The following is a 27,701-nucleotide window of genomic DNA, read 5'->3' on the forward strand; positions in this document are numbered from 1 at the left end:
GATTTTTTATTTGAGTTAATGACTTTACTTACGATCAATTGCACACAAAGTTTAATATTTGTTTACGACAAGTGCTGAAAGATAGAGTAATATACTTCATAAATATTAAAATTTTGAATACATAAATTTAAAGAATTCTAAACTTTAAATAGATTAAATTTAAATTCTAAATTTGGTGATAGTAGTAACCAAATCAAAGACAATCTTGAAAATATTTCTTGGTCTCCACTCGTGCAACTTTAAAGCAACAGCATTTTTCTTTTGTTGATTCTTGGAATAATAAAGTTTAATGTGTAGCACTTATCAGTCAAGGAAAATTGGTTTCGTATTCTTTTAATAATATTTTTCATGTTTGTGTTTCTATTTAATTAGAAATTTTCATATTTACATATAAAAGATCGAAAAAAAGTCATTTTTCTTCTGATAATTTTGTAAATGACTTAGAATTTTTTTTTTATATATATATATAGTCCGAGTTTCGGCTATATATACAGTAAAAGAAAGAATAAAAGGATACTGCTGCCTGTCTAAAAGATTGATTTGGATAGGAAATCTAGAAATGAAGAAAAATTGGAATCTTGTTGTTTTTCAGGTCTCATAATATTCCCATCATATCCAAGATTTTTTCTGCTTATTTTCTTTCTTCATCATATTAACTTCAAGTACAATCATAAAAAAGAATATATATATATATATATATAGTTATGTCGATTAAACAGGAATAAAATAGAAAAGTAAAAAAAGTATAGTAACTGATTCGAAATATGTATATACTATTTTACCCATGGTTTTTCCATAGTAACTTTAAAACAAGAAGGCCCATTGGTTTAGCTGCAGGAAATAAATGTGGAAAGAATGAAGTAATAATGAATTATGATAACAATATTTGCTGGATCTCAAAGTTAATAAGGTCCCTGCAATATCTTTGTCACTCTATGGTACCAAATTGTCAAAAAGTTTCATTAGAAATAATACCATTAATCAACATATATTTTTAAAAAGTAAATAAATGAACAAATCAAACACAAAACCCCAACATTATTATTATTACTATTAATAAAAAGCAATGCAAGAAAGATCGAATGGCGAAGAGAGATGGCTTGGCAGGGAAGGAATGAAAAATTGTTAAGAATGATGACTTCTTTATTGACAGAATGAGAAGCTAATTAAATAGAAAGAGTGATTCTTTGAGCAAGTCTGAATATTAAAATATATTGCTATAACAATTACATTTTTTATACAAAAGTTTTAACATCATCAGACACATAACTCTAAAGACATTCTTTTTTCTTCTTCAATGTAACACGAAGAAATATTTTAGTATAAATTATAGAAACCACATATTATAAGTACTAAATAACATCCTATCCCTTCTAGTTTTTATTTACCAAAAATCCCTTAAAAATGATGTTTGCGGGATACATAGCGTTGTGCACGGAATACATTGGGTTTGATACATTTCACATAGCGGGATACATAGCGTTTGATACATTCCACATAGCGGGATACATAGCGTTGTGCACGGGATACATGCGGGATACATAGATAAATAAGGGTTTTTTGAAAATTTTAAAATAAGTAGAGATAAATGGATATTAAGGTAAGTAAAGAAGTGTAGTTAAGTAATTTGTCCAATATTTTATCCTTACATTTTAATTATGCGACATCACTTAGTCTAAGATAAAGTCCAGCGGCTTTGCCTTGGTAATTAAAGAGCATTAATTTCATCTCAACCGTCACAACACATTGCAAATTAATGAATTTCAAACGTAACATACATATAAATAGTTATACACACTATGCAGTAAATAACTCAACTCAATTTAATAAAATCCACAAAAGGAAGGAGTACAGTCTACAGACACGCATGCTAAAATTGCCCTTAATTCTGCCTCTCTTTCTTACTCATTATACTAACTTTTTTAGGTAAAGTCTCATTCATAATAAAGCTGTCATATACAGTGTAATTTCCATAAATAAGACAACAACATTTGTACAATTCTTCAAATTTAAACCCATAAAATAATAGAGGATGTCCCTATCCCATTTCATATCATGCATTTATTTGTTTCTTTAGGCAGATGTCTTTTTCTTTTCCTTTTTTCCCCCTCACTTTTGTTTCTTTTTGTCAAAGATAAATAACTTTTACCTGTAAAATTCTACTATCTAACATTCTGAGTGAATAAATGAATTATATTTGGAATTTAAGAACCTTATCTACTGCAGGCCATTAATATTTCCTTTGAATTTTAGTATGTAGGTTTTCTAAATTCAGATATATATATATACTTGGTAATTTCATCTTTTACTATAATTTGTCCCTTTTCTTTTTTAGGTAGTTAAGTTGTAGAATTTTCTCTGTTCTTTTTTTGGCTAGTTTTCAAAAAAGTAATTGGTAAATTCAATATACTAACGTTTAGTTAGATGGATAGTACTTTTATGCACCAATTTTTTTTACAATAAACAGATTGTTTAATTTTGAGAGTTACTGATTAAAGTGAGAATACATACTACCTGATTATAAAAATTTGTGCATGTCACAACCAAAGTTTAATTATGTCACCAACATACATGACCACATATTTTATCTCGGGTAATTATGTTATCATTGATCGAGTCCAAAAGAGCATGCATCATGATAATTAATTGTGTTATATCTTATTAAGCTTTTTACATTTTCATCTCCTAATTTATTTGAGGTAGCACATGTATTCCTTTTTCAGAAGTCTGTCAATTTCTGTCTGACCCACCCTCATTGTTCCAGTACTGTCCTTGAGATGGACGTCTCAATATACACATTTTTTCTCCTAACTGTTCCATTCTAGTACGTTATTAAGCTTGCACCGATCATCATAATTCATAAAAGAATAAATATGTAGAGATAATTTCTTTGTTCAAATTTATACGCCATTTTTTTTTATCAATTCCTAAAAGACGAGAACCATAAATGTGCTTGTATAATACTACTAAAAATGTCATGTTAGGAATCATGATTTTCACTATATGAATGTTCAAAATATAAAAAAATAAACTTACCAATATATATGCCAAGGATATTAAATATTTATTTTTTATATATACACACACAAAATTAATTACTCCATATATAATATAATTTCTTGATGAAGAAGATTTGAATGGACTCTCTTAGCCACAATATATTTAGGACCACAAATTTTAACTATTGATATGCAAAAAAAATGAAATTTTTAGTACTTTTCGTATAGTTTTTGAATATCTAAATTTTTGTTTAAAATGTTAAATTAATATTATCTAATTTAACTTTGAAAATTAATCCAATAGACTTTTAAAAAACGCAATATGACAATTAAAAGTAGACAGATAAAGTATCAACTTAAAATTCTGAATATGCATTTTGTACGTGTACGGTACTGTCTATTCAATGTTACGCTGTTCGTCAACAAAGTTTTAATGGCGTGAAAATATTTCCAAAACTATAGGAGATGTTCAAATCTTCTACCGTGTCATCAATGACAATTTCTCAATAGGTACGAATTTATAACTCTCTATCTCAATATACGTGACATCATTTAAATTTTAAAAGTTAAACGAGTTTTTATATCTTGAATGTTAGTTATTGTGATTTATAATATTTCTTTTGTTTATTTTTTTTTATGAACTTTGAATTTTACACGTCTCTTAAGAACAATGATTAACATGAATATTTTATTACAATATTTATATTAATTGATGTATAGTAGTCTCACGAAATAAAAATGAACGAATGTAGTGCTTTTAATTTTTAAAAAACAGTAAATCATATGTTCCATTAGACGAGAGGGAGTTGCTCGGATGGTAAGCACCTCACTTCCAACCCGAAGGTTGCGAGTTCGAGTTATCAATGAGCAAAAAGGGTCAGAGCTCCTAGGGAGGGATAAAAAAAAAGAAAAAAATATATGTTCCATTCTACCATTACAATTAAAAAAATTGAAATATAAATGATGTCAAATAAATTAGAACATGCAGAGATAATTACTTGGAGAATTTGCATCGCACTTATACTATGACTATATTATGGATCTTTTTTTGATGTGAAAGTTGTCATTTGATTCCAAAAACTCAACTTTTTAGGCGGCGGGACTTGCAAAATTAGGCTAATTAATCTCACTTCTTTTTAAAAAAATATATATCAGGTGGATTTCCAATGCCGACATTACCTGTTTTGCATCTAATGCTTTCGATTAGGATTTAATTACGTAAAGATGAATCTAAGAGCTTCTTAATAGTATAACACAACAACATTAACTTTAATATTTTAATAAAGGAATTCCTTTTGCTCATTAGCCTATCAATGACTACATTTTTATTTTTCTTTACTATTTAATACTAGTATTTTAAGAAATGGAGCATCTTTTCCTTTTTATGGACCATGTCAAGATGACACTTCTACAAGTACTAATTAAGTTGTATACCTAATTCATCTGCAATATATATTTGATATAATAAGGTATGAGACAGGTAAAATGTACGCATACCTAATACTTTTATCTCTACTTCGGAGAGAGGGGTTTGAGTAATTTTGTACAATACTATTATCTAAAGTAAAAGCTTTAACTAGAACAAGCGGGAGATGATGGGAAAAAGTAGCAGAAAATAAAAGGAACACTTATTATTAGGTGCAACTTAATTAATAGTTACCCCACCAAAAGAGAGAAATTTCCCATTGCCATGGCTACAAGACATTCTTCCAAACTTGGTAGGGGTCCATCAGTATGTACACACATACATCATCCACCACTCCTGTTCCCACTTCTCACTTCTTTTATAAAAAATATTGCAACTTATTGAATTAGCTTTGCACGTATTTCAATTATTTCACATTATTACATACGATTTAAATTGTATTGATTATTTAATAATTTTTCAAAATTTGAACCAAAACCAATGTACTTAGATGGACTCATGACTAACACCCTACATCTGCTTTTTCTGACTTATCAGTACACCTAGCAACTAAGTGTCCGTTTGAATTGACTTATTTTAGGTACTTTTAAGCCAAAATAGTTTTTAAGCAGTTTTGAAGTGTTTAAATAAAGTTAAAAAATGCTTATAAACACTTATTTTAAAGCTAAAATAACAAAAATAAGCTAAAAGTCATAAGTTAGGAATCCTAGCTTATGACTTTTGGCTTATAAGTCATAAGCCAAAAGTCAATCCAAACAGGCCCTAACTCTATTTACCAGGTAATTAGACAAACTGACAAAGAATCATAAACATATTTTCTAATTTGTGTTAAGATTTGAAACTAATCACCAGGCAACTTCTCACATTCCCTTTATTTGCTTTAGATTTTATTTTTTATTTGCATGCCAATTTTTTAAATTAAATTCACCCTATCCTTCCATCAGTTATCCTACCCCTTTCAAAAGCCTATAAATACCCCTCTCTAGTATATTACTTTATCACTCACCACATAAAACAGATACCAAACTAGAGAGTCAGCCAAGTGAGAAAAGAAAAACAGAAAAATGGAGAGTAATTTCCCAGTTGTGGATATGGGGTTGCTTCAAACTGAGAAAAGGCCTGAAGCAATGGACAAAATCAAAGATGCATGTGAAAACTGGGGTTTCTTTGAGGTAACATTATATTATACTACAAGATCTTGAAGAAGAAGAAAAATTACTTTCTTGATTTCTGATTTTTTTTTGTCTGTTTTGTGATTTATAAAAGCTTGTGAATCATGGGATTTCCCATGAATTGCTGGACACAGTAGAGAACTTTACTAAGGGGCATTACAAGAAGTGCATGGAACAAAGGTTTAAAGAAATGGTGGCAAGTAAAGGACTTGAAGCTGTCCAAACTGAAATTGAGGATGTTGATTGGGAGAGCACTTTCTTCTTGAAACATCTTCCTGTTTCCAATGTGTATGAAGTTCCAGACCTGGATGATGAATACAGGTTTATAAAACAAAAAAGATCCAATTTTTACCCTTTCATATAAACAGAATCTATGGCTCCAAATATCTGGGATTTGTATCAGTTCAACTTGTAGCTTTACTGTTGATCAGAGAATTTAGCTTATCCTTAGTCTTGAGTCTTGATTAGTAGCTCTGTTTGTTGTACTAACTTTATATTACCTCTAACCTCATGACAGGAAAGTTATGAAAGATTTTTCACTGAAGCTAGAGAAACTAGCTGAAAATCTTTTGGATTTGCTGTGTGAGAATCTTGGACTAGAGGAAGGTTATTTGAAAAAAGCATTTTATGGCTCAAAGGGTTCAACTTTTGGCACCAAAGTTAGCAACTATCCTCCTTGTCCCAAGCCGGACTTGATCAAAGGCCTTCGCGCTCACACTGATGCTGGTGGCATCATCCTGCTTTTCCAAGATGACAAAGTCAGTGGTCTCCAATTGCTAAAAGATGGCAGTTGGATTGATGTACCTCCTATGAAACACTCTATTGTCATCAACCTCGGTGATCAGCTTGAGGTATGTATTTATTTTAAACGTGTTGTAGCAGGTTTCTAGGGTAGTACTGATTTTGTTTGAATGATTAAAGGTGATTACTAATGGAAGATACAAGAGTATTGAGCACAGAGTGATTGCTCAACAAGATGGCACTAGGATGTCAATAGCTTCCTTTTATAATCCAGGAAGTGATGCTGTCATATTTCCAGCACCACAGCTGATTGAGAAGACAGAAGAAGAGAACAAATTGAAGTATCCAAAATTTGTGTTTGAAGATTATATGAAGTTGTATGCAGGTCTCAAATTTCAGGCTAAGGAGCCTAGGTTTGAAGCAATGAAGGCTGTGGAGACTACTGTCAACTTAGGTCCAATAGAAACTGTTTGATAATGTTTTGAGGGGGGAATTTGTTTTATGTATTAATAGGACACTAATTAAGAGGATTAAAGAAGTTTAGGTTTCTAAAGTTGTGTTGTCCTTTTAGTTAATAATTTACTAAGGCTTCTAAGTAACTTATGTTACTTGATGTGTCATTGTCTCTTGTATGGTAGTGAGCTGTTTGAGGTTGTTCTCTATGGGCTATATTGTAAAGTTTCCTATTTTACTTTAATGAAATCTATGCTTGCAAAAAGAAAACTCTGTGTATGACATACTACACGTTTGAGTTTAATTAATATACACTAACAAGATAAAGAAAAATTACACTAAAAGAGAATTATGAATAACTTTTCATACTAGACATGGATTGGTAACATGCAAAACATATAAATGACATGTTACAATGGCTAAAAGTTAAAATTGCATGTTCCCCTAGCATGTTTTTATATTATTAGTGTGTATAAGTTACTTTAAACACATTTATCTAAAAAGGAATGTGTTACAGCACAACTAATATAAAAATCAGAAAAGGACTCTAAAACTTTGTTGAAAAAGGAATTTGGATGACATAGCAAACTTGAACACCTCAAATTATTTATTTCTTTTTATCATGACTGTCATTTTCCAGGGATTCTCAATTGAACACCAAAGCAACTCTGATGTTAATAGGAAAAGACACAAGTAATAGTATCGATACTCAACTGCTCTGTTTCACCTTTTTTTTTCCCTCTACATTATCTGTTGAGTCATTGACAATTATGTGTACACCAATTACCACCTTAGATTCCCCAATGAAAATGGATGGGGAAAACATACAAGTGCTATTAAACCTGAATTATATATGGATGCACTACTTTTAGAGAGAGTATGGGACATGCACCTATAAGCATTTTTGAAGAACATAGGAAAAGGCAAGGGAGGATCCATCATTATGATTCATCTGAATTCACTACTTTACTATTGATATGTTGCATAAATTGAAGAGGTCCACTTATTTGTGTGGGGTGCTTTGCGAAAGTGAAAAAGGTCAACTACTTAATATTTACTCATATTTTGTTAAATGCACATTTCGTAACATCTAAATTTCTAAAAGAACTAGAGAGACCCACTGCAGTTCCACCATTTCATTCCTTTTCTCAAAAGCTCTGTTTTGATAAAAGGAAAAAAAAAAACGCTTAGCCCTCTACCCAATGCTAATTAGAATTAGTCCATTCTAATCGGATCAGTAAACTTCAGATACTAGATGATTAAACCGAAGACCGGAAAAAGAAAAGAAAAAGAGGTTCCCTTTCCTTTTACATTTGCTGATGATAGCAGCAGCAACAAATATATGATACAAAAAGGTTAAGGCTAATGGTTTCATAAGGGAAGACAAATAAAGTTCTGGCAAATTGAAGTCTAAAAAGTTCTGATTCTCTCGGCTGAAATTCAAAATAATGGTATAAGAGTCACCAGAAACTCTGGTGATATTGAATTCTTATAGTAACACTTGCTATGGAATGTAGGAGCATGCTGCTGCAACATCTCAAGCATATAATAAAAAAATTCAAACGGTGAGAATTATGAGTCGCTGTTATGTGGAAAGGTTAATTTTCAATGGAATAGTATCCAATAGCAACAACACCACACTGGATAAAAGAGTTCAGACATCAACTTCTGAACAACTAAGCAACAACAGCAAATGAAACTGCCATCTATCAGAAATTCAGCCATTAGCATCTACATTTCAACAGCCTGAAATGCTAGCAACAATGACATTTCTCTTCTGTCATGGTACTGACATGGAAATCTGAAATTACAACCTCCAAACAAGACCAAAAAGGCGAGAAAGTAGCATGAAATTACATTCCATGGTTCTCTCTTCACGAATAAATGTTGGATAAGCTACAGCTTAAGAGCAAATGCCTGCTGAAAACACAGATCGCTAATGGTTTCAAACCGTGAACTGTTTCTATCACAATATAACTGCAGAATTAAATGTTAATTTGCGGAGGCTAAAAATGCTAATCGCATCAATAAAAAAATTTCAGAAAGCAAACTCCATATAGAAAAATTAGTGTCAGGCTGACGGTGTTGGCACACATACATAATCCAGAACCTTCAGACAGAGCACATTATGATGCCAGTTCTCCACCAGCATTGAGAAGATAAGCTTCCTGATACCTACTCTTCTAAAAGTGAACTTTCCATCGCTCCATTTCAGACACATGCATGAAAAAAATGCTAATGCAGGTGATGGGCAGCGCAATCCAATAAAACTGAAAGCAGGTCGCTGCCCTAAGCTTGACTAGCATCATTCTTATGATTTGCACCTTCATCAGTGTTCAAGCTCTCAACCATTTGCTTAGATCCCTCTGCAGCTTCCTCATTGGAACAATGGTTCTTCAAAACTGTTGAGATGTCACTTTCAGAAGCTCCAGCAAGCTTGAATCGCTCAACTGCTGTATCAAGGTTTTTCTTCCAACCAGCCAAAGCCAACTTGCATTCAACTTGAGAGCGCTCAAAGAGCATATTACCCCAAAATAAATGGATTTGCGATCTCATAACAGCAGCTTGCTCTGCGGCCTCCTCAGCTGAAATTTCAGCTGGACCACCAGCAGCTGACGCCTCACCTTCAGGACCACTTGCTTGCTTCTTCCTTCTCCTTAATAATTCATCCTTCTTGCTGGCGCTAGGATCCTTTAGCTCATTAGCTCTCTGCTCTTCAATTTTCTCCCACATTTCTGTTGCAGCTTTCATTTTTAATTCTGCACTGTCAAAGAGTGCAAGAGTCTCAGTAGGATCCCAATTTGATAGGTCCTCTTTCTTAGCCAAGATAAAGGACCAGTAAAGTTTTGCCATTTCAAATTGCTGCTGCCCCAATGCCAGTAACCCCTCATAAAAGTCTGGTTTGATTAAGAGTGCCTCCTCATACTTCTCTTTGGCCAGAGAATATTTTTCTTTCACCCAGTCATATGCTGCTTGGAGTTGTGTAGCCATCATCTCCTTTGAAGCAGAATCATCGATTGGAATTCTTTTCCTTGCTGAGCACATGTGAACATTTCCCCAGTTGAAGAAAGCAAGAGCTGCAACCTCCTGAAATTTTAAGGCAGCCTTGTCGAAAAGAACTTGAGCCTCTTCACTTGTCACAGTTTCCTCAAGGGCTTCAGAGCAAAGCTCCATCCCAAGCTCATGCAGATCAATGTGAGCATCTGGATCGATGCCTACATGGGTCCTGAATAACTGAGCAAACTCGAAAAGCCAGTCATCCATTTCAACCTCTTTGCAGTCAGGATTTTCGGTTGTAGCCGCTTTCTCTTTGATAGTTACCTTCTCTGCCTTATTGCTCTCATTATCCACAGTTTCAACCACCGAATCACTTATTGAAGAATGGGATCCACTATCATCCCCTTTACTCCCTTCGCTCTCGACAGGCTTCTCCTCTTCCTCTTCCAACAAGGCTGGCTCTTGTTCAGGACTCACCTCAACGACGTGCAACCTTAACATCCCAATGGCGTCGGTTTTACCTGCATCAGGGTCTTTTGGCAGTAAACCATCAACCCAAGACTCTGCCGATCTAAGTTCAGCCGTACAGGTAATAGTTACTAAATCACCATCACTGTCCTTATATTTAACAAGAACAGATTTTGACATAGGGAACCGTTTGCTAACAATATCCCTCAACACTTTAAAACTGCAAGTCACAGGCATCTGGGCAAGCCTTATATCATGATCATAAACAAGCTTCAATGGCCTCCAACGAATGGCAACATCATTAGAATGTCCATGAACAACACTAGATGCTGATGAAGATGCCTTCTCTCTTTGGCCATCCTTATTGCGATCAGCATGTGGTCTGGAAGGACCATTTGCAGGCTTCAAAATAACCTTTGGTAACTGAACTTTGGCTTGAGGACCATTTTCAGCTGGCGTAACTTGATATGGCTTCTCAGGCTTGTTATTAACTGATATAGCTGAAGCCCCACCTAAAGGTGCTGGCTTCTTAGACATTGGCCGAGCAGGTAAGCATGGCCCTAAGCCAGCAATAGGAGCTGCACCCACTGCAGAAGCACCAAGTGCAGCTGGAGATGGGCGGCTTTGGAGGTCCTGCTGGGCCTCTGGACGAGGACCAAGTGCCATCCTCAATCGTCCAGCAATCTCCAAAGCATCTCGGTGATTTGGATCAGCACCCAATAGTATCTGGACATCTTGCATCGCCATTTCATACTTCCTCACAGCCTCAAATGCACGAGCCCTTCGTAGAAGGGCCCGAACATAAGAGGGCTGAACCTGAAGTGCCATGGTACATTCAGAAATAACAGAATCATAGTCTATGGGCTTCATTTGCATCAAACAGGCTGCCCTATTGCTATGAAAAACAGCTCTATCAGGGTGTGTCTTTGGTGTAAGTTTGAGAGCATTCTCATATTGCTCCAGGGCACCCACATAATCCTTAGCCTGAAACCTTTTGTTCCCCTCTTCTTTCAGCTCATGGGCTCTTTTTGAGAAAATTGATGAGTCCAAATCAACACTACCATTAACAACAGGTGTATGGCTATTCCCAACAGCCCCTTGGTTCTGGTTTTGATTTTGACTAACACCCGCCTTCTTTTTCCTACCACCTGATTTCCCCATGTAATAATCCTAACAGTAACTTGTATAAAGATTCAATCTTTATTACTAATGAGCCAGAATAAACTAATATATCACTATACTTCACCCTTCTTTTTTGTGCTGTGTAAATCAAGAATCAGAAATAAGAACAGAAATAGCTACTTACAGGTATAAAGTTTCCACCTTTAGTGCAGAATTTAGAGTTTTCTGATTGAATCTTGAAGACCCAGAAGATGGATTGAAGAATCTGATAGGTTGGATAAATGGGTGTTTTTTTTTTTTTGAGGAGAAGCACTAATGTAAGGTTTTGGGTTTCAAACCCTAGATAGCTGACTTCACTTTGGTGCTGTTTGGATTGAGTATCCAATGGTAGGACCCACTGTTGATGTCTATATTGTGAGCCGTCGAATGGATGATCATATTTTATAATCACCGTCAATCTTATTCATTTTATATTACACTAAACTTTATTTTAAAACTCGTTTCTATGTCAATCAGTTAACTAATTCGATTAGTGTTCGTAAATTTACTAACATCATATTACATGTTTATTATGCCTATTGAAGTCCTTGAAGCGCCATTATATTTTAGAAGAGTCCTTTCCATGACAGGAATATCAATAATTCTTTCTTGCATTATAGTATTAGTATTTCAAGAATTAGCCCAACTGTGCTAAGAATATATGAAGTCTAATTTTGTATAGATCCAATCATATTTTGGAGTGACCTTTAATTTATTTTTATGTCTTTAAAATCAACGATTTTTTAATTTTTACCTATGCTGCCTGTTTACTAAAAATTTATGACCAAAATACTTTATTTATGACTAGATTCATTCCGCACAAGTTTAGAGAATTTATGCCTCATTCAACATAAGTTTCGTAGGAATTAAGTTATGTTATACAACATTACCTGTTATGCCTTTTATGACATAATTTGTGGGTTCGAAAAATAATTTTTATCTCATTCGACATAAGTTCTACAGAATTATATGATTTTTATGATATAACTTATGGTATATTATGATATAAAAACATGAACTTTTGATCAGCGGAAAATTATTTGTTATTTTGATGTCGATCCTATTTCCGTACACTTTAGTGTCTACTTAATAACTGAATGACAAAAATTTAAAACTATCGTACTTGAAGGTAAAAATTTAAGTAAATAACAACCAAAATATAATTATGAAGTCACGTAAATGAGTAGGGGTGTACATGATCGGGTTGGTTCGGGTTTTTCAAATATCAAACCAAATCATTTGTGTCGGAATTTTGAATTTATATACCAAACTAATAAAACTCGGGTTTTTCAACTTCGGGATTTTCGGGTTTTTTCGGTAAAGTATTCATACAAACATATAATTTACTTGTACTTCAAATATTTCTTTAGTCCTACCAAAATACAACAATCTAAGTTGTTTCTTAAGAAAATAACACAAAATATGATATGATTAATGACACTAAGGGCCCGTTTGGTCATGCGATATAGTATCATGAGATGAAATTGAAGTTTTGTTTGGACATGCAATATGAAATTTTTATGTTGTATATTTTCTGATAAACATAAAAATTTCATAAGTTATAAAACTATTAAAATAGCCCCAATTGTTTATTCAATCTTATCAAATAAATAAAAAATTATAAAACCGCATAATAAATTATTACAAAGCTATTTGTTCTCCACTTAAGTAATTGTTTCATCTAACTTTAATTTGATAAAAAAAATTAAACATAAATTGTAGTGTACTAGTCTTTAATATAATCCCTCCACATAGTACGAACAATTTCCTCACGTTGAACTTGCATTTCTCAATCATGTGACCAAGAAGACGAACCAACATTGTTACTTTGAGCCATTTGTTGGTCAATATCATCTGCAACTATATTTTCATGCTCATAGACCATAAATATATCATCACTTTAACAATCGGTTGGTGTGAGTTAAAGTGACTATATGTTGGTGAGAATAATAAATTTTATGTCGGTGAGAATAATAAATTTTCAAAAGTAATGATGTGATTATAAATTTTATTTACATATGAAATAAATGGTTAGTAGATATAAATGTGGGGTTGTTTTAACAAAATATAAACTCGTGGATCAATTTTTGTATTAAAATATCTCAAATCATGATATGAAATTACCATATAATTCCATATCATGGTTTTTGGAGAATATGGAATCACATCTCATGATATGGAATCAACGTAAAATCGCATGTCCAAACGCTGATTCCATCTCACGATACCATATCGTGATATGGTATTGTATGACCAAACGTCTACTAAAATATCCAACAAAAAAATAATAATGAAATCGCGTAAAACGAATATTGCAAATTAATAAGTCATAACGAAATTGATCATAATTTAAAAGTACTAAATCATGCTAAAATAAGTTTAATTAGTATTAGTTACATGACTAAATATTAAAGGAAAGAAAAATTAGATTATGTATTTTAATTGTTTAAACCTATGTAAAACTAAAGAACAAATATTCAATATTATTGTCATTCTTAGTGTTGAATTGATTTTCGTTTTGCATTAGTATTAATTTGATTTTGATTTTGATTTTAGGTTTTATTATAATTACCAACATCTATGAACTATAATCTTTATTGGATTATTAAGAATTCTAACTTTCAAACATGAAATAAATATATTAAAAGATAAAAACTATGAAAAAGTATAACAAATATTTAAAAATTATATCAAAATAAATATTTTTACATATAAAATAAAATATTAAAAATTATTATATAATGTCGGGTTGGTTTGGGCTCGGGTTGGTTTTTTTTAGTTGAAATCAAACCAACCCAAATATAGTCGGTTTTTTTTTTTCCAATACCAAATCAAGTCAAACCAAACCACTAGTCGGATTTTTTTTCTAGTTTGACTTGATTTGCGGTTTGATTTGGTTTTCGATTCGATTTTGTACACCCCTATAAATGAGCATGGGAATCGCTACGTTTGGTTTGCTGTTAATGGGCTGCGTTGAGTGGATCAGCCCAAACATGAGTAGTCTTATCTTTCCAAAATGAGAAGCCCATATAAATTGCATGCAGGCCTGAGGCCTAGCCCAAATCAAGTCTCGTAACCCAAATTCAAAATCCCAAAATAACAATTTCTAAACTCAAAATTTTCAAGTTTCATTTTTAAAAATATATACTCAAACGGAAGCTTTGTTTATCAATTTGTATAGCAATATTTGGTTAAACATAAATTTTAAGCTAAGAAATCTCCTTATAAGTTGACTTGGTAATAACCACCTCCTTTGTACTTTGTAATATTACTCTTACTTTTCCAATTCTGTTCTTTTTTATATATAGTAATTATTTTAATTCATTCATCATGTATTTACGGTTGATCAGTTAGCTTTTTGATATTGCATTTTTCTATTAGTTAATTTTATGAGTATCATTTCAAAGAAACTATATAGAGAAATATAAATCACATTTTATATTTTATATATAGTTATATAAAGCATATAAAACACTAACCACAAAATATATTTTTTCAAAAAATATGTTCAACTCTCTATAGGTCATTTGATAGAATGTATTAGCAAAAATAATGCACGTATTAACTCTATTGTATATTAAGGTGTCTATTACTAATACCATGAATTACTAGGTATTAGTACGACAATAAGTTTTAATGAATGCATCAACATGGTTAAAAACCCCATTGCCCCTCAAAATATTTTTTACATCTTTTCCATCATAGTTGTAAAGGGTATCTTGGTAAATAAATATTTTATGCAATACATGTTTTTTTAATACATCAAATCAAAAAATACATAAAAAATAATTTGTATATAATTAATATAAACACTTACCTATACAAATTTATTAATACATTTTATTTAACATTATTCTTGCCGGCTTAGAGAGGATCCTAATCCTAAATGGTAACAATAATAATGCAAATTGCCTGAACTGCATCCCTAAATAGTTTGAGACAATTTTGTATAACTTAATACTAAATGTAATACTTCAATCGTTCAATTTAAAAAGACAGAGGAAAAGGGGCGCCGACAAGCCCAATTGGCAAAGTTCAAAAAAGCAGTGAAGAAACATGACCATCCATGGCAATATCTCTGCAAAAAGTGACTAACTTTCCCTTTTCTCATAATTCTCTGCATAGTGAAAGAACTTCATCAGATTCAAGAGTTTAAGCAAAACAAAAATTTGTCATCTCTTTGATAGTGAAGAACATATATACTCCATTTGTAAGTATGCTACTACTGTCACTTTTAGTAGCATTCACACTCTTTTCTCCAACCCCATTTGTCCATTCTCACTACAACTGGTCACCTTCTTCTTCCTCCACCTCCTCCTCCTCCAATTTTCAGTCTGAGTGGCGTCCTGCACGCGCCACCTATTACGCCGCCGCGGACCCACGTGATGTTGTGGGTGGCGCTTGTGGATATGGGGATTTGGAGAGAAATGGGTATGGAAAAGCTACAGCTGGGTTAAGTACTGTGCTTTTTGACAAGGGTCAGATCTGTGGTGCTTGTTATGAAGTGAGGTGTGTGGAGGATCTGCGGTGGTGCATTCCGGGCACTTCTATAATTGTTACAGCCACTAATTTTTGTGCACCAAATTATGGGTTTGATCTAGATGGTGGTGGTCACTGTAATCCGCCTAATGCCCATTTTGTGCTACCCATTGAGGCTTTTGAGAAGATTGCTATTTGGAAAGCTTCTAATATGCCCATTCAATACCGCAGGTTCGTGCAGCTACTTATATATGTGTGTTTTTAGAAAATATTCAACTGGTTCTATGTTTCCCCTACGGCAAGAATCGGATATACTTACTCCGTTTAAATTTGTTTGACGTGGAGTTTAAGAAAGCAAAGAATACTTACCAAATCTGTTTTAATTTTCTCGTCCTAAACAAGTTAGATGAGAAGTTGAAACTAAATAGTTGCCAAAAAAGGAAAGAGGCAAGATAAACAAATTGAAATTATTTAACATTAGAATGAAGCAGAACTGAGAAAAGGGGAATGGATTCATTTTCATATAGCTAACCTCAGATAATCTAGGATTGAGGTTTAGTTGTTATATTGGTTTACCCATTTATGGTAAAAGGTTCTACCAACTGTCAGCTAGAACATTCTCTGAACTAGTTTGATTACAGCTTAAAAAGATTAAGTTCTTACAGCTGTAGTTGAAGACCGCGAGAAGAGTTGATTGCGATTGTTGAATATTTAATGGTAGGTTAAAAAAACAAAAAAGGAAGTAGCTGAAGGGCATTTACTGAAAACTGAAAGGAAATTTGAATGTATGCTTAGGACAGGTAGCAATGGAAAAAAAATAGACATTGCTTATGAGAATACGAAAAAAAATGAAGGGGGGGGGGGAAAGGAAACACAAATGTGAAGTCTACAAGGCCCTTAAGATTGTAGTCAGTTTATGAGGGATTTTGGGATCAATATATTAGAACCACTAGCTATTACTTGTGATTTCATTGGCTTTTTCCTTCAGTAAGTAATTTCAATGGCTTTCAGGGAGGGAGCAAATCTTTTTCTAATATTTATGATATGCATGTTCTATATCAGAAGAATCATTATCTGTGTATTGATTTCTGTAGATTATCATAGTATGTACATCTTCTATTTGTTTCAAAGGTTGTCCTCAATTGTAATGTGTATGTTTCTCTTAAAGGAAAGACTCTAATAACCTTTTGGCCAATGCATGTGAATAAATCTATACATATGGAACATCCAAACAAATGTATTTATAAAAATATTCTGATGAAGATGATCTAAAGTTCATTTGTATTGGAAAATGTATTTAGAGCTTTCCTGGGAACTAAACAACACTATTGGTTCTCGTTGTCACTACTGTTGAGAATATAATCAAATAATAAAAGTGTGTTCTCTCTAATAGCTTAAGCTTTTAGATGAGATGGTCACACACTTCAACAACTACCTCCCTATCAGTTTCACTACTCTTTTCCTAACTACTCTGCATGCTCTGTTTCTAACATAAAAAAATGACCTACATGGTTTTTGAAGGATGTTCCTTCCTGCCTAGAGGATGAGCTTTTAATTCTAATAGACCAACTGGTAACATAATACACTTTCAAACTGCATAAAATGCCTGCAATCTTCTTACTGTATATTGGCCATTCCTTCTACTTTGAATAAATTTTATGAGCCTTTGAGAAATATCTATCCTGTCCTTAAGTTAATGGTGATTTATGTCCAAATAGATATAGGGATACACTTATAAGAGGTATTCCATGTCACCATCCACCAAATATGCACCTATTGGTATTATTGGCATTCCATAATATTTGGTACAGAAGATGTATTTTCCATCCAAGAAGCACCATGAACAGATTTGAGACTGATTACACCATCCACCTTCAAGTGCCTTTTCTTTCCGCTAGGCCAAACAATACAATTTTCTGCAAATTTCATGTTGCTCATCTACATACTCTCAAAAATCCTTCTGATCCCAAAAGAGGCTACATCTACATGTTTAGCTCCCTTTTTAATTCAACAATGCAAGTAATTCCCAGAATTCCTTTGTTGAAGATCTTTCCTGTATGGCACCTAACCATATGCTTGGTTTCTTAATTCTGAACAGGATAAAGTGCAGAAAGGAAGGTGGAGTTCGATTTACTATTGGCGGCTCTGGAATATTCTTGTCAGTTTTAATCAGTAATGTTGCAGGTTCAGGTGATATAGTGGCAGCAAAAGTTAAGGGTTCAAGAACAGGCTGGCTTCCTATGGGTAGGAATTGGGGCCAAAACTGGCACATTAATGCTGACTTAAAGAATCAGCCGCTTTCTTTTGAGATGACTAGTGGTGATGGGGCCACCTTGACATCTTTCAATGTAGCTCCCAAGAACTGGAATTTTGGTCAGACCTTTGAAGGCAAGCAGTTTGGGTCTTAGACTCATGCCAAAATTGTATCTATTGCTCATCTTTCGTTTTGGATTTCCCAAGATTGGCTAGCAATGTTGGGACATTTTTGTTCGAGTTCATGTTGGACAAGTGACTACCTGATTTAGTTGTTGTAGAGCAAAGCTCTGCGATTGTGTTGTATGTTATTGTTCACTAAATCCCTGTGAACTTGAATGTAACCAGAGAAGAAACTTGCCACTTGCAAGGCAATGCTATCAAGCAATTGTTTTGCCAGTCAAATGTTGCAGAACCTGAATCAAAGTTAGAATTGTTGATTTGTAGATTAAGAATGTTCCTCTTTGAATTTGATGAAACCTATGAACACATCAAAAGGAGACAAATATTTCCTTGATATTGTAGATTTTTTTGTCAAATGATCAAAACATTATCCCTTATCTTGTCACCTTTATTCATTAAATATTTGTTTCAACCGTTCAGTGTCCGGAACCCACTGACTCGTCGATGCACAATGTATAATGCCGGGGTTATTAGCAACTTTGACTCAAACTCGAGACTTCTTTTTAAGGGGGAGGAGGAACATTTACACCTATGGTGTATGACATGTTACATAGCACGCCGCATTGTTTTTTCATTCATCATATCATCCAAAGTTCATTTTCCTTTTCTAGTTTTCTGACACATGCCATATTGCTGTCCTAGTTACATCATCAACAAAGACTTGGATAAACTAGAAATCAAGACTGCAGATGATGCATTTTGTTAGTTGGTAGAAGTCAAATCAAGGTTGCAATTAGGAGTCTATAGTTTAAAGAACAGGCGTGACAAGACAAGTAAATATGGAGAGGATCTACATTCACTTAGTACTACCAAACTGCAAGATGGCAAAAATGATAGTTTTCTACTCCAGTTCACAACATTATGAAGAAGAAAACAAGGCACACCAGTCTGCTTGATGAGCTTTGTATTACACCTGATTTGCTGGCATCTTCTCTTGTTATATTTCTAGTTAGCATGGAATAGCTTAACTCTCCATGTTATCTTTCAGAGCCCCATAGCGAAAAAATAAAAGAAAACAAGGAAACCAGGGATTCGATATGGAGAACTCTCTCTTTCTAACCTTTTCTTCGTTTCTTCTTGTTATCCATTTTGTTCCATTGGCAGCCTCAACACCATCATACCTGAGTTTCCTTCAGTGCTTATCCAAACATTCACATCCATCTGACCACATACTGTCAAGAGTGTACACTCCAAACAACTCCTCATATAAGTCTGTGCTACAACACTATATCAGAAACCAGAGGTTCAATAGATCAACCACTCCAAAACCCGACATTATTTTCACTCCGTTACAAGAATCTCATGTCCAGGTTGCTGTCACTTGCTGCAGGAAAACTGACAAGTACCTAAAGATCCGAAGTGGAGGGCATGACTACGAAGGCATTTCTTATGTCTCCAACATCAGTTTTGTTCTTCTTGACATGTCTAACCTGCGTTCAATTGATGTAGATATCCAAAATGAAACTGCTTGGGTCCAAGCTGGTGCACTTCTAGGCGAACTTTACTACAGAATTTGGGAGAAAAACAAAGTCCATGCCTTCCCAGCTGGTGTTTGTCCAACTGTTGGTGTTGGTGGACACATAACTGGAGGAGGATACGGTAACCTGTTAAGAAAATATGGACTGTCAGTTGACAATTTGATTGATGCACACATAGTAGATGTTCATGGAAGAATTCTTAACAGAGAATCAATGGGAGAAGACCTATTTTGGGCGATCAGAGGTGGGGGTGGTGCTAGCTTTGGAGTGATATTGGCTTACAAACTTAGGCTGGTAAAAGTTCCTGATGTTGTTACTGTTTTCCGGGTAGTGAGGACCCTGGAAGAAAATGCAATTGACATTGTTTACTGGTGGCAATTCATTGCAGAGAAAATAGATAGCAATCTCTTTATAAGGTTAGCTCTAAAACCTATTGATGAGAAGCAAAAAGGAACTAAGACAATTACAGCAACATTTGTAGCATTATTTCTTGGAGATTCCAGAGAACTTCTATCCATCATGGATAGGGATTTTCCTCAATTGGGTTTACGTATTGAGGATTGCAAAGAAATGAGTTGGATGGAATCTGAGGTTTCTGGGCAAGTTTTCCTAATGAAACACTGCCTGATGCTTTGCTCAACCGAAAGCCTGGAGCGAAGTTTCTGAAGCGCAAGTCAGACTATTTGCAGAAACCCATTCCCAAGGATAAGCTGAAATCTATATTCGATAAAATGATTGAATTAGGAGACACAGTGTTAGTTTTCAATCAATATGGTGGAAGGATGAGTGAGATACCAGAACGGGAAACTCCATTTCCTCACAGAGCAGGAAATATATTTAAAATCCAGTATGCAGCCAATTGGGGGAAAGAAGGAAAGGAAGCAGAGAACTTCTATATAAACCAGACCAGAGTACTGTACAACTACATGACTCCTTTTGTGTCAAAATCCCCGAGATGTGCATATTTAAATTATAGAGACCTTGACATAGGGGTCAACCATAATGGAAACAACCGCTATATTGAAGGTCGTGTTTATGGACTGAAGTATTTCAAGGATAATTTTAATAAATTGGTCAAAGTCAAGACTTTGGTTGATCCAGATAACTTCTTCTGGAACGAACAGAGCATCCCTCCTTTAGCAGCGTAAAGTACCAAGTATAGGGGCAATAAAGGTATGGTGATGTCTGAGCAACCTTGAGGTATCAGTATTTCCACAAAGCCATTTTATTTTGGCCCATTTGATTCTGTCAAAAGATTAGTTTGAGAGACAACCTTCTGTATAAAATGTATTTGCAACTTCCTTTAATGCTGAATCAAGTCTGTTTCAAGGGACTAAAAAATGCAAGCAACGCACACCTTTCTCAGTTCTCATACATCTTATTAAGCCTCAAATAGAATATGTAGTTCTCTTTTCCCTTTCCTTTGGAGGGGGGTGGGTTTATAGAGAGAGGTGTAAGTTTTTCCTAGTTCTAATTACCTATTTTCTAATCAAAGTAAAGGTTTTAAACATCCCTGATCCCACACTCTCGATAAGAACCTCCGTAAAAAAGCAACTACATCACAATCTAACGCATCCAAAGACAAACTTCACAAAAGTTTGCAGCCCTGGCTCATAAGTATAATGCAGGAACTCAAGTGTGATTAAGCTGTATCGTGCAACTAGTTTCCTTGAATGTAGTTATGTAACTTCCTGTAAACCTACACGTCCACTTTAGTTCATTAACTAAAGAACTAATATCTAAATTGTATAATCCATAAATTACTCAAAAATAATCAGAACTTAGAAATTGTTCACCTGTCTCCTTTTTTTACAAGTAAAGTTTCGTTAATAAAACAGTACCAAGAAGGTGTCTGAGGGAAAATTATTCAACTTGACATATAATCGTTTGGGAGTTAGCAGCAACAAATCACTGAGTAGAGTTTAAATCTAAGGACCTCCATTACAGGTGACAGCAGATTGGTCAAAATGAATTTTGCTATGAAATTTCAGCTCATACTTTTGGTTGGATATGAATTTATATATACATACTAGCTTATTGGATGTTTGGACTACACTATCAACAATGATTTTGACAAAGAATAGCAGGAATTTAAGATGTATACGTCTGAGGACCTGTTCAACTTGATGGGAAAGAATAAAAGGGCACAAAGGGAATCACCGATATGTATGTTACCATATTTGCCTAGCTCTGAAAGAAATTAGATCAACTTTGTATGGAATGCAAGCAAATAACTGAATATAGGTGCATTTCATCGAGATATTAAAACCATTAAACATTGATGTGAATCTCTATACATGTTCCTGTTGAAGTTTGTTGTGAGACATTAGGGGTTTCCTTGCTCCAATATATAAGTTGTATGAGTATTAGTAATCCTACAATTGAAGAAAAAGGGGGCAAAAGAATATGAACCTTAGTATGGACTACCATAAAAAACTTCTTGCCACTGATCTTCAGTTGATAAGTGTAACACCAGGAAAAGAATCCCATATAATAATGAAAGCTCTAGCAATTACAAAACTAATTCTATTACCCTGTCTCCATTACAGCTTCTGATTAGATTCTATAAGCAATCCGTTTAGCATTACATGAACTGCAGCTTCATATACAACTCCGTGATAATGCATTCCGTCAGTAGTACAATGAGCTCCACAATTATTACTCAATGCATGAATGTCCAGCAACAAAAGGGGTCCACCAGATTGTCGCAGCAGCTTACTGCTATAAAGCTCATCAGTATAAGCTTGCCACATCACATCAGTCATCTTCTTTCGCTTCTCATCTGTATTCAACATTGAGTTTATCAGCTTTGGCATTCCCAGCCAAAAGAAGTTGGGTGAACGAACTGAAACTAAATTCATGCCAGCTCCATCATTAACAAAATCTGAAGGTACTGGTAACAGTAATACCACCAAATCCCTCAACAACTTTAGGGAAACACCATAATCAGTTGCATTATTTATATGTAACATATCCCATAGCCCTGTCCCAATCACAAATACATCAGGATAACTCTTTTTCTCTTCAAACCCCAGAACCAAATCAGTCAAGTTACTCACATAAGGCGCCCAAATAAAATCCAACTTCATCCCAATCTCATCAATAAGTATGTTATAATCACTATGCCTCTTGAACAAATCCCCCCTAATCATCTCCATTTCACTTTCCCCCAATAACAACTCCAACAAAGAAACTACAAACAACCTTGCCTGTGAATCCCCAGCAACAACAACCCATGACCCATTAAACAAATCTGAAGCATGAGACTTGGACAACTTTTGGAAATCACATTGAACAACAGGTTCAGACTCAATCCACTTCCAAGACTTCGCACTACTACTCCTAACAGTATTTTCCACACTACAATTCTCATTATTCAATTCTTGAAAATTAAATGCTACTTGGTGAAGTAAAGAAATGCAAGAGTCAAGATTTACCATTGATGATGATGATGATGAAGAAAGCATAGAGGAGACTGAAGGGAAATAAGGGGTCAAATGAACACAAACAGCAAGGGTAATGAAGAGGGCACAGCTGAAAAATAACATTTTGTTGCGACTCAAGTGCCAACCAGCCATACCCAGAGGGACAAAGAGTACAAGAAAGGCCGCCAATACTCCCAATTGAACGGCGCCCCACATTATATCTCTAATTCTGACTGTTAAATCCTATGAAAGAAAAAGAAAACAGAGCTTTGACAGCAGAGTTTCAATAAATGGAATGTTGGATCCAATTGAAGAGGAATTTCTGCTATTCTTGAAGGGGAATCCCCAAGGAAGAAACTCTGAAAGCAGATTAGCAATCTTTGCTTGGGGTTTAGAAATTGAAAAAGAAAAGAACTTTGACAACAGATTTTTCAAGAACTGGAAAGGTGGATGACAGAGATCTTCAAAGATTTTTCAAGAACAGGAATGTTGAATATAATTGAATGGTATAAATATTTTGAAGTTAAAAGGGTAGTAAATATGGACTTTTCTGTGCCTGATTCGTATTTAACTGCATGTCAATACTAAAAAAAAACAGATATAATAATAATATCATATTTAATATAATCATACAAGAAACCTCCGGAAAAAAAAGTATGTTGTACTATATAATTATATCGTTTTTCTATTTTTATGGAATACGGAAATTATTTCGGATACATTCCTCGATTCAAAAGAAAAGTACTCTGTCCAGAATTATCTGGTGAGGGGGAAAACTTGTGAAGAAAGAGGAAAAATAAGAGTTTCCAAATGAGGAAATGAAAGTATGGAAAGAAATCAATGCCTTTTTGCCTCTAATAGAATTTGCAACCCTGGTGTTCAGCTTTCCTACCGTTTAATATTTGTTGAATTCACTAGAAAAAATAATCGTTTACTTTTACTTGTTCAATTTAAAAAATCAAAAGATAATTTCACTTAATTCATAATTTTATGTTATTGTTAATCCGAGTACTATACATGACAGGTCACGTAACCAAACAGACAAAATAACGATATTTTCAATACGATCTTGGAAGTTCAGCCCAATCAGAATATTACTTTGGAAATTCAGATTCTTGCATTTATATAAAGCCCAGCATGTACCAATCATCAAGAATATAAATTTTGAAAAGAGATCGAGTGCATTACTACTAATTATTAAAAAAAGATGTCAAAAGATGAATTGCGTTTATTGGATTTCTGGGCAAGCCCATTTTGTATGAGGGTTAAAATTGCTCTATCTGAAAAGGGTGTAGCCTATGAATCTCAAGAAGAAGACTTATTTGGTGGCAAAAGTGATGTGCTTCTCAAATCCAATCCAATTTATGAGAAAGTTCCAGTTTTGTTAGATAATGGAAACCCAATTGTAGAGTCCAATAACATTGTGTATTATATTGATGACAAATATCCTTCCCCTAATCCTTTGTTGCCTTCTTCTGCTTATGGACGCTCCCGTGCACGTTTCTGGGCCGATTTCATCGACAAAAAGGTCTAATTAAACCATTTTTTATATGCATTAGGTTATATACAGCATAATCTATTTTTTATACGGATAAAACATGCATTCAAAAGATATAGCCTTTACGAAAAGTGGGATCTATAATCATATGATGAAATAAGGCTGTTAATCGTAATACGTGAATGTGATAATCTATACTTATAATTTGAACTCTTTTCTATAATAGATGAATTAAAAGTATATTTAATGACAATACAAATAAATTTTACACTATGATCAATATGTTTTAATCGTTTTATATAGCAGATAACTTGTATTATTTGTCGGGATACTTAGTTGTCACAATTTTCGTGAATAATGATGGGTTTGTGCAAGTGTCCTTTTTAGGCCACCATTTAGATTATTTTTAAAGATATTTTTTATTTTTTTTGTACGTATAAGCTATAGCCTTGGAAATTGACAAAGCAATAGATTGTTGTATAATTTCTAAAAAAAAAAAAATTAGACCATGGTCTAACATTTTGTCATAAGATTTTCATATTGTTCAAAAGCAATCTTTAATTAGATTGTGATATGAAGGATCCATTAATTGTACTCCCTCCGTTTAAAAAAGAATGACCTCCTTTCCTTTTTAGTTTGTTTCAAAAAGAAGGACTTCTTTCCTTTTTTGGTAACATTATAATTTCAATTTTTCACGCATGTTTAGTACATTTGACATAACTTTAATTTAGGACCACAAGATTCAAAAGTCTTCTTTAATTTCTAAAATTTTGTACTAAGTCAAATCAGGTCACTCTTTGTGAGACGGAGGGAGTAAGAAATATAAGGTTATAATAGAGTAAAAAGATTTTTTAAGTATATGTTTTGATCGTGTAAGGTCAAACAAGGTCACATAAAATGAGATAAAATATTTTTTTATCCATCAACCATGTGCTAGTTTAGTTTGTTTTTAACTTTGTTCGATGTGTTTGAGGTGTAGATATTTGAAGCAGGAATGGGCATATGGAAGAACAAAGGTGAAGAACTAGAAATTGCAAAGAAGAATTTCATAGAAATCTTGAAGAAGCTTGAAGGAGCCATGGGTGACAAAGATTACTTTGGAGGAGACAACTTTGGGTATGTTGATGTTATAGCCATTGCCATGACATCTTGGTTCCATGCTTACGAGGTTTTCGGAGATTTTAAGGTTGAACAAGAGTGTCCTAAATTTGGCTGCTGGATGAAGAGATGCCTTAGGAGGGAGAGTGTTTCTAGTGTCCTTCCAGATCCTGAAAAGATCTATCAGTGTGTTATCATGCTTAGGAAGATGCATGGCATTGAATAGGACGGGTTCTGTCGATTCAATTGCAGTAAGTACATGAATAATGTACTAAAGAAAAAATGAAATAAATAAATGTCTACATATAATAAGATTGTACTAATTATTATTCTGAACTTGCGAATACTAGTACTTAGATTCGCCTCAGATGATACGTACAGAAATGTAACATGCATGAATAACAGATCAGTTATTTTTTTCTGCGTTGCAAGAAGATCTAAACTGGGCCACTCCTAGCTGATTTGGGCCTTACTGGACTGATTTTAGTGTTCTTTTTCTGTCAGTTCATTGCTTTTGATCATGTGCTTTTTAGCCATCTTTTTGTTTATTACTGCTTATCTAATAATGGATAATCCGCCAAAACATTTTGTTAATTATACAGATTGTACCGTGTGTATACACAATTATTGATGTCAAATAATTGCCAAGTGATCATTAAATCAATTATTTCAATTAATTAATTAATAATGCTTCATAAAATTAGCATATTTCATAATTCATATAAATACATCCTAAATATGAACATGTAGCAAAGATCTTGTTTGTTCGAATGTACTTTGGATTCGGTTTAGAAGATACTTATATAATTTAAAAGATATTTATACATAATAATAAGAAGAAGAAGAAGAAAAGAAAAGAAAAAGTGAGTAGAGACAAAGAGTAAACTTTATTAATCTATCAATAAAGTATTTAGGCATCCATAGAGTAGTTGAAAATTCTGCACAAGTCCATTCAACTAAAAGCAATGAAATGATATTAGTATATCAATACTTTATAGAGTTGTAGGAAGTAGCTAGGCCTACTTTACCAAACAATAGAGTGTATTGCACCCATAAAAATATGTCATGTTACACTTGTACTACCCTATAACTAGCTAGAATGAATTAAATACTTACCCAAGATCGGGGGAAAATATGGTTTCGTAGTCCTTTATAAATTTACTTTTTAGTTTTATGTTATTTTTATGAGATCTGATCAAAAGACCATTTTCATCTATTTAAGATATCACTCTCATCATAATCGATGACACATATTCTCCGTAAACATTAATCATGTCTTTCTTTTTGTGTTAAATTTTCACTGGGTGTTATCACTTTAGGTTCCGCTTAATCTGGATGGATTCTTACGGGAAGCCACACTTTGGGGGGTTAAAGAGCTCCCTATCAAGTACCAAAGACAATTTCATACTCATGGCTCAAATATGAAACCTTTAAATAAGAATAAAGAAATACTTGCGACTTCACCAACCATAACTGATGGTACAATTAGTCATGTCTTTTCCCTTAACAAAGGAATATATTTTGGCTCTATGAGAATTTGGAAAGAAGCATTTTATATTATATTAATATCCAAGTTGTTGATTTGAGTGAGGATATGGAGGGGAGGGAGCTAATGCATTAATATGCACTCAAATCATCAAATTCTTGGGAACAAAGTATGCATTATGCAATCAAATCGAGTCAAAATGATTTTATATTATTTGACAAAAAACATGCATGCATGTATAGATTTTGGTGATATGCATATTAATTTAAAGTGTTATTGGTTTGGGGCAATACTCAAGCATGTCTCCTAGCCATTGTCAATAAGGTGAAAACCAATGTGTTGGTGTCCAAATTTTAAGAGCATGTGGAGATGAAGCCATTGTAG

General features: G+C 33.7%; 5 protein-coding genes and 1 pseudogene across 6 annotated transcripts; 4 read left to right on the top strand and 2 right to left on the bottom strand.

Annotated features, from left to right (window-relative positions):
- The first annotated feature begins 5,425 nt into the window (after window positions 1-5,425).
- Window positions 5,426-7,061, top strand: LOC125846428 (1-aminocyclopropane-1-carboxylate oxidase-like). The gene is made up of 4 exons (XM_049525839.1): window positions 5,426-5,597; window positions 5,692-5,918; window positions 6,115-6,448; window positions 6,519-7,061. Exons 1-4 carry the CDS (start codon window positions 5,490-5,492, stop codon window positions 6,810-6,812), a joined length of 963 nt encoding a protein of 320 aa, XP_049381796.1. The 5' UTR covers window positions 5,426-5,489; the 3' UTR covers window positions 6,813-7,061.
- A 1,360-nt stretch (window positions 7,062-8,421) lies between these two features.
- Window positions 8,422-11,721, bottom strand: LOC125846417 (protein CLMP1-like). Its single transcript, XM_049525823.1, has one exon. It carries the CDS (start codon window positions 11,415-11,417, stop codon window positions 9,081-9,083), a length of 2,337 nt encoding a protein of 778 aa, XP_049381780.1. The 5' UTR covers window positions 11,418-11,721; the 3' UTR covers window positions 8,422-9,080.
- A 3,672-nt stretch (window positions 11,722-15,393) lies between these two features.
- On the top strand, window positions 15,394-18,697 carry LOC125846432 (expansin-A13-like). The gene is made up of 2 exons (XM_049525843.1): window positions 15,394-16,127; window positions 17,995-18,697. Exons 1-2 carry the CDS (start codon window positions 15,634-15,636, stop codon window positions 18,302-18,304), a joined length of 804 nt encoding a protein of 267 aa, XP_049381800.1. The 5' UTR covers window positions 15,394-15,633; the 3' UTR covers window positions 18,305-18,697.
- A 272-nt stretch (window positions 18,698-18,969) lies between these two features.
- Window positions 18,970-20,958, top strand: LOC125848719 (berberine bridge enzyme-like 21; annotated as a pseudogene).
- Window positions 19,763-23,549, bottom strand: LOC125848720 (protein ALTERED XYLOGLUCAN 9-like). 2 transcript variants are annotated; one of them, XR_007444553.1, is made up of 2 exons: window positions 22,223-23,549; window positions 19,763-19,936 (listed from the first exon to the last, which is right to left on the bottom strand). XR_007444553.1 is itself a non-coding variant. In XM_049528645.1 (2 exons), exon 1 carries the CDS (start codon window positions 23,449-23,451, stop codon window positions 22,354-22,356), a length of 1,098 nt encoding a protein of 365 aa, XP_049384602.1. In that variant the 5' UTR covers window positions 23,452-23,549; the 3' UTR covers window positions 19,817-19,936; window positions 22,344-22,353. The 2 variants fall into 2 exon arrangements, 1 of the variants encoding a protein (XP_049384602.1); XM_049528645.1 differs by having other exon boundaries at window positions 19,817-19,936; window positions 22,344-23,549.
- Window positions 23,550-24,442: 893 nt separating this feature from the next.
- Window positions 24,443-26,086, top strand: LOC125849006 (glutathione S-transferase U20-like). The gene is made up of 2 exons (XM_049528980.1): window positions 24,443-24,763; window positions 25,713-26,086. The coding sequence occupies exons 1-2, from the start codon at window positions 24,443-24,445 to the stop codon at window positions 26,055-26,057; spliced, it is 666 nt and encodes a 221-aa protein (XP_049384937.1). The 3' UTR covers window positions 26,058-26,086.
- Window positions 26,087-27,701: the final 1,615 nt, after the last annotated feature.

This window comes from Solanum stenotomum, chromosome 12, assembly GCF_019186545.1.
Source record: "Solanum stenotomum isolate F172 chromosome 12, ASM1918654v1, whole genome shotgun sequence".
NCBI classification, from domain to species: domain Eukaryota; kingdom Viridiplantae; phylum Streptophyta; class Magnoliopsida; order Solanales; family Solanaceae; genus Solanum; species Solanum stenotomum.